The sequence below is a fragment of the Triticum dicoccoides genome, chromosome 2B (assembly GCF_002162155.2).
Source record: "Triticum dicoccoides isolate Atlit2015 ecotype Zavitan chromosome 2B, WEW_v2.0, whole genome shotgun sequence".
NCBI classification, from domain to species: Eukaryota; Viridiplantae; Streptophyta; class Magnoliopsida; order Poales; family Poaceae; genus Triticum; species Triticum dicoccoides.
Genome location: NC_041383.1, coordinates 748831242 through 748838618, shown reverse-complemented (window position 1 = coordinate 748838618; position 7377 = coordinate 748831242). Strand labels below are relative to the sequence as shown.

The following is a 7377-nucleotide window of genomic DNA, read 5'->3' as shown; positions in this document are numbered from 1 at the left end:
GGAAAGAAATGAACATCACACTAGTGGAGCTCCCTTTCGCCTTCGTTTTCGCTGGAGCTGTGCGCATGCAATTTCGCCTCCCTGACTCGCCTGGACTACAACAATATTCTACCTGCAAAGAAGGAATAAAACATAGAAATTAACATGGAGGATCAGCAAGCACTAGAGTAACTTGGATTCCATCGTGGCCTACAACTTGTTGGTTTTCTAGCGAGTAGTACTTGCCATGGGAAGCCCTCACTGGTTGTCTGGTTGAGGCTTGAGGAGGCCGGGTTAACTTTGTATGGCAGTCGGCAGGTGCGTGCATCATCTCATCTGATTGCTCCGCGGAGCTGGGAAAAACATGCATGCGCTGTTTGTGGTTTGTGACCGTGTCCGTGCGCGTCACCTCCCTCGGTTGGGTCGAAAGTGATGCAAGTGCGTCACAGATTCTTCTGGTCTGAAATTATCTCGGCTTCGAGTGGCTGAGTGGTAAAACTGGCGCACAGGTGTCGAGTCATGACGGTGAAGGTACTTAATGGATCGGTGTGGCTGATAGTGGCCGAAACAGCGATGTTTCCACACACAAAATTGTACCGGCACATGGAATGCCTTCCTTTGCTCGTCATGACAGGATCAGAAAGGTACTTGTAGTTAATACAGTGGAGCTGGTAATTCAGGAGTGGCAACTGAAACTGACGAATAATAATTATCCTACTCTCACGAATAATAATGTTGGTAAAGCAGATGTACGCGTACCCGCCCTTAATTTGAGGGCTTGCGATCTTGCATAAATTCGGCAATTCCTACACATCTGATTTGGTGTGATCTCGACAGCAATTTCACCCGGGAAATGAATCGGGCGATCCAAGTTGGTTTACGGGATCGCCAATAGGAAAGTTAATCCTGAATGTTAAAAACGGGTAGTAAGTAGAATCTTCACAGCGCCCCCACGAGATTAGGTGTCAATTTAATTCCATAAAACGAGAGCTCCGGTGAAAAGATTCCATCACCATCGTCGCGTGACCCGACACCCGAGTGAGTGCGCATCTCGTGGCTGATTCGCCCCCGGCTAGTGCGGTTTGGCTTGTCTGGATTCCACAGGGAATCAGCCCACCGGGATCTTCTACACCGGCAGCCAATTTAACAACTGCTCGGTGGTTGGTTGCAGCCGGCGGCTGCACTAACAGCGGCTGCATTGACCCGATGTTTGTTCTAGGACTAGTAGTGCTTAAATGCACATGTTATGTTAGTATATGTAACTTACTCCTGGATTACTTTAAGTTGATCATTTTGTTGCATGGAATTACTTGGCACCAGAAGAACGCCGTCAAGGATTTTAACATTTTTGACAGCATCGCTACTCTAGACAATTTGGGTTTGAGTAAAGACATAGGTTGGTAAATCGATCTGAGCCACTGAATCTTCCTCTTGACTTGTACTCACTTTTACCATGAAGTTGTCTTGCTCGTTTTGTCCTAGGAGAGACATCATGCCATACCGTTGCAAATTCTGCCGTGCTGAATCCAACGGGAATCTAATTGCACAGCGTCTGAAATTAAGCTGCCGAATCCATTTCTTTATCGTTCCTATAGTACTCGAAGGAACATGCAAGACCGGATACCGTTCCGTTCCGTTCCGGACCCGAGATTCCAAAATTTCCAGCGCCCAAACTCCGGGCGTCCGCCTCCCCTCCTTCCCCTATAAATACCCCGCCCTTCGACCTCCCATCCTTCATCTCCAATACACACCAACCAACAGAGCAAATAGAAGAACAAAGCACCACGTAGCCGTAGCGGCAGAGAGAGATCCAAGTGCCTTCCGCCACCTAGCACCAACATCACATACACGAACATGGCGCGCTGGGCCATTGCCATCCACGGCGGCGCGGGCGTGGACCCCAACCTGCCGGAGCACCGCCAGGAGGAGGCCAAGCGGGTGCTGGCCCGGTGCCTGCAGGTCGGCGTGGACCTGCTCCGGGCTGGCGCCACGGCGCTGGACGTCGTGGAGGCCGTGGTGCGCGAGCTGGAGACGGACCCCTGCTTCAACTCCGGCCGGGGCTCCGCGCTCACCCGCGCCGGCACCGTCGAGATGGAGGCCAGCATCATGGACGGCAACGGCCGCCGCTGCGGCGCCGTCTCGGGCGTCTCTACAGTTAGAAACCCGGTCTCCCTCGCCCGGCGCGTCATGGACAAGTCCCCCCACTCCTACCTCGCCTTCGACGGCGCCGAGGATTTCGCCCGCGAGCAGGTAATTAACCCTACCTGATTACCCTCCGTTAATTCTGCTTCCTACTCCCAAAAAATGCACCCCACTCCATAAAGGAAACCATAAACTGGCTGCATGGCGATCTAATCAACACATATGAGGACGGTAATTAATTAACATTTTTAAATTGGAAAGTTCACGTGACGGAACGGACGGAGTAGTATGGCATGCAGCTCTTGGAAAGGGTCCTTGAGGTGCACTTGACACGTGTAGATGACGTGTGGGGCACCGTGGTGCGGTACACCATGAGTGCACAGCTGCATGCAGCCAGCTTGCACGGGAAGGAGCTTCCCTTCAAGACACGGATTTTCATTTGGGTAAACCTGCATGCATATAGATATAGCTTATCTATGATAGCTTTTCGTGCTCCCGCCGAAAATACAGTAAGACACAGCTTGCTCAGCACAGCAAGTTAAGAAAATGCACGTGCGTGTCTCCCTTTCGTCCCCTGCTCGTTGGAGAATTGTGTGGACCAAGAAGCATAAGCTGATTTCACATCCAGCTGAAAGCAACAGCAACGTAACCTGACTACCAAGCGCCACATCCGCCGATTAGTTGGTACAGACGTACACTAGTGTAATTACTTGTTTAGTGCGCGGTAAAAATAAAGTAGGCCAGTGCAAAATTTTCACGATATTTCCATGCCACTCCAACTTAAATTTGTCCTCTACTAGGAGTACGTATTAAAATTCTACAAAGCGTAAAAGTTTTCAAGTCAAGATCGTGCAGCTAGCTAGCAGCCGCACAAAGGAATCCATCTTGTCGCATGCAGGAAAGAAAATGGTTCGATGCATGTGTACGATTTCTTTTTTGTAGCTGGCACCATTTTTCATTACTTCAAACAAACTTAATACTACTTAGTTAATCAAAGTAAACAGTAGAAGGCCATACGCAAGAAGCAGTCGCAAAAAAGGAGTGTCGTGCCGGATCCATTAACCTAAGATGGCTAGCGGCTGTGCGTGCACTGTTCTCCTCTGTTCCTGCCGCCAAAACTTGTGCACGGCATCGCCTCCTCCCTGTGCACCACTCGTGCCGTGTGGTTGGCACCCATCGGCCGCGCCGGGACCAGGCCACTTGCTTCCCGTCCGACGAATCCGTGGTCCGTACATGGTCCACCACCCCGACCAACGAGTGACAGCAACTGGATCCGATTCCTACAGAATCCCGCGCTTTCCCTGCAGATCTCGTGGTCTTTACATGCATCCAGAGTTAATTGGGATTAAAAACAGCTTTATATAATTAAATGTGTTGATCTGATTTTGATGTGTTTGCAGGGCCTTGAGGTTGTGGACAATAGCTACTTCATCACGGAGGAGAACATCGGCATGCTCAAGCTCGCCAAGGAAGCCAACAGTATCCTCTTCGACTACCGCATCCCGCTCGCCGGGGCCGACACGTGCAGCGCGCTGGCCGCAGCCTCCGAGAATCACAATAACAACGGCATGGTGATGAACGGGCTGCCCATCAGCATCTACGCGCCGGAGACGGTGGGCTGCGCGGTGGTGGACTCTAACGGCTTCACGGCGGCGGCGACGTCCACAGGAGGGCTGATGAACAAGATGACTGGACGCATCGGCGACTCGCCCCTCATCGGCGCCGGCACCTACGCGTGCGGTCTCTGCGCCGTGTCGTGCACGGGCGAGGGCGAGGCCATCATCCGCTCCACCCTGGCGCGAGACGTGGCGGCCGTCATGGAGTACAAGGGGCTGCCTCTGCAGGAGGCCGTGGATTTCTGCGTCAAGGAGCGGCTCGACGAGGGCTTCGCGGGGCTCATCGCCGTGTCTGGCACCGGCGAGGTGGCGTACGGGTTCAACTGCACCGGCATGTTCAGGGGCTGCGCCACCGAGGACGGCTTCATGGAGGTCGGCATCTGGGAGTGAAGCGCGTGCGCTGGCCAGAACTCTGAAGATAGTGTGCGTGCGTTCGTGTGTCTGCATTTGGGCATCCTGCAATTGCCATGTGGTTCCAGTCTGGGATCCTGATTTAGTAGCAGTAGTAGTGGATCGGGGATTGGAGATTGGGAGGAATAATTATGATGATGACGATTGTGATGGCCGTGGAAAATAATAATGTGAAAAGTTCTATGGCTTCTGAAATTACCTGCCTTGGTCAGTTCTCACTCGTTCTGAAAACTTCTTCAGTCTAAGAACTTGTGTTACGCGCAGTCTGGAGCGGTGGCTTGAAACTGAGCCATTTTTTGAATTATTTTTCTAGCTAAAAATATTATAAAAACAAAACAGTGAATTCCTAGCATGAGATTCTTCTTCTGCTCTGTAGCAAACGAACGAGAGTGAGACTACTTCTTTTCAGCGAGAGCTTGGCCGAATTTTATGTGTTAGCAAATTAACTTTCCGGCCTGTGTACTGTTCATATGAAAAAGGCTTGGTAGGCCCACCGTTTGCTGGTCACCCAAGAAACTGATACTCCCTCCGTTTCATAAAAGTGTATATAGATTTTCTGAAAATTCAAGCTTAACAAACTTTGACGAAGTTTATGGAGAACACTATCTATATCTACAGTATCAAACATATACAATATGAACATTCAACTCACGATGTATCCGATGATATGTACTCCCTCCGTCTCAGTTTACAAGTCCTACGCGTATACCTTGGTTGCCAATTTGACCACCCTAATATAAACTATATAACACAAAAATTATATCTTTAGAAAATAGAACATCTGAAGTTTATATTGGTATATTTTTTGTAATATATGACTTGTATTAGGTTGATCAAATTGACGACCTAGGGGTACGCGCATGCCCTGTAAATTGAGAAAGAGGGAGTATTTTGTATTGTAGGTGTCAATATTTTTTCTCTCTAAACATGGTAAAAATGTGACTTTAAGAAAAAAAACTATAAGCAATACATTATGAAATGGAGGGGTAAGACGTCGGTTTCTTCTCTATTTTTTGGTGATAAAAGATTATAGTTTCCTCGTTTAAAAAAAGTGCAGCAAAAACTGTCCATGTATTTTATTTTATGGATTAACTAAAGAATAAATCAATGGAATAATACGAGGGTTAAGTTAGGATGGATGCCTAAACCCCTTCAGTGACAAGCTTGCAGGGCCGGCCCTGGGGCATGGGCGACGGGGCGACGGCCCAGGGCCCAGGCGAAGGGGGGGCACATGATGGAGTATATACATATACTATAGCCCAGCAAAAAGCAAGTAAAAAATTACAAAAGAATTAAAGAAAAAATAGGATGGGCTAGGCGGCCCAAATATAGCTAGCTAGCTATCGCTGATGGATACGCGAAGGCGAAGCGGCGCCGTGACTCACGCTCGTTTTGACGTTTCCTTCGTAGGTTCGTCGCCCGCGCCCGCCTGTCGGCCTTCTCGCTCGCTCGGCGCCTTGCCCCTTGGCCCTTGCCGCCTCGCCGCCTCGCCGTCCCCGCCACACAGCAGTCCGGCAGGCAGGCGTCAGCCCGGCCATCCGGCATCCGGCACCACGGCAATACGACAATACCTATACAAGTACGCATCCGACTGGACGTCAAGAAGTACGCATCCATGTTCCTGTCCATCCCCAAACCTCAATTTAACAATCTCAGTAGATTATTTATTCTTTATTTAGTATGTACGTATTCTAATCCAATCTATCAATTTTTTGTCATTCTATGTAACATGTCTAGGGTTCCAATCATCCGATCTATAAATTCCTAATTCTTTGTATGCTCTTTTGATCTTTTCTTCATGATTTTAGGACATTAGCCTACCATGTTACCTAAGAAGAACTGAAGTATTATTGTTGTCGATGGAGTAGTCTAATTTCGTTCTTATTTAAGGTAATCATGTCATGTTAGTTTCATTTTGCGATCTTTTTAGTACCATTGTTTTTTATGGAGTCGGTTCGAGTTTGGTTATTATTGTTTTCGATGGAGTCATTTGAATTATTATACTCATATTTTAAACTAAAGATGTGTGATTGAAAGTTATTTTTAATAAGTTATATATATATATATAGTTATATATATATATAACACATACATATATATTGTCTTAGGACTTAGGACATAGGGGTCCATATGTTGTCGAGTTCGCCTAGGGCTTCCCGAAACACAGGGCCGGCCCTGCAAGCTTGGTGTCCATCGATGACTAAATGTTAGTGAGATAGGAAAAAAATACGGCGATAGACAACATGCGCCTTAGTGATAGTGGCATCTAACAAGAAAAATATTATCGGACATCAATGTGGGATCTTGCCGAACAAGATGTCGGTCGTTGGAGACAAATGATGACAACACTACCCATCGTGAGGTCGAACAAATGGAGTAGCGATTAAACACGTACCCCCACGCCGTCCTCTATATGGGCCAGCACATTTTGGGGGTTTTCCCATATGTTTTTCTTTCCTTTGTCATTTTCCTTTTCTGTTTACATTTTTATTTTCTGTTTTATATTTCAAATCCAAAAAAAATCATGATACAAATTTGAATTCATGTACTTCTTGAAAAGCGTGAAAAATTTCAAAGTTGTGAACATTAAAAGTATGAACATTTTGAAAATTCCTGAACATTATTTCCTAACTCGCAAGCATTGTTTCGAACGTCATGAACATTTTTTAAACTGATGAACTTTTTTTGAATTCATTAATTTTTTCCAACTCAAGAATATTTTTTAAAATTAGTTAAACTTTTTGGAAGTCATGAACAATTTTCGAACTCATGAAGATTTTTTAAATTCTTGAACATTTTCTGTATTTAAGAACCTTTCTGGAAATTCATGAAAATTTAACGAATTCACGGGAATTTCTGAATTCACAATTGTTTTTTCAATCAAAGAACTTATTTAAAATTCTCAAATATGTTTTGAATTTATGAACATTTTTTGATATCATAGTTTTTTTTAAATCATGAACATTTTCTAAAACCGTGAGCATTTTTCTAAATTACAAACATTGTTTGGATTTATGAATACCTCTTTTTCAATGCTGGAATATTCTATGAATCTTAGTTGAAAAGAAAATGAACAATAGAAAAAAGAAGATACATTTTTTCAGACATGAAAATAAGTACAAGCTAGCTCCTGCATTGGGCCAGCCCAGTTAGCTGCAGCGCTGGCGTGCACGATTGGTTGAGTTTTATGAAACGCGTTGAGGTATTTATTCGGGACCTCCTATACGCC

The 7377-nt window shown here is 46.2% G+C and overlaps 1 protein-coding gene across 1 annotated transcript; it reads left to right on the top strand.

Moving 5' to 3' along the window:
• Nucleotides 1–1724: 1724 nt before the first annotated feature.
• LOC119366053 (probable isoaspartyl peptidase/L-asparaginase 2) lies at nucleotides 1725–4346 on the top strand. The gene is made up of 2 exons (XM_037631715.1): nucleotides 1725–2229; nucleotides 3522–4346. Exons 1-2 carry the CDS (start codon nucleotides 1834–1836, stop codon nucleotides 4125–4127), a joined length of 1002 nt encoding a protein of 333 aa, XP_037487612.1. The 5' UTR covers nucleotides 1725–1833; the 3' UTR covers nucleotides 4128–4346.
• The last annotated feature ends 3031 nt before the right edge of the window (nucleotides 4347–7377 follow it).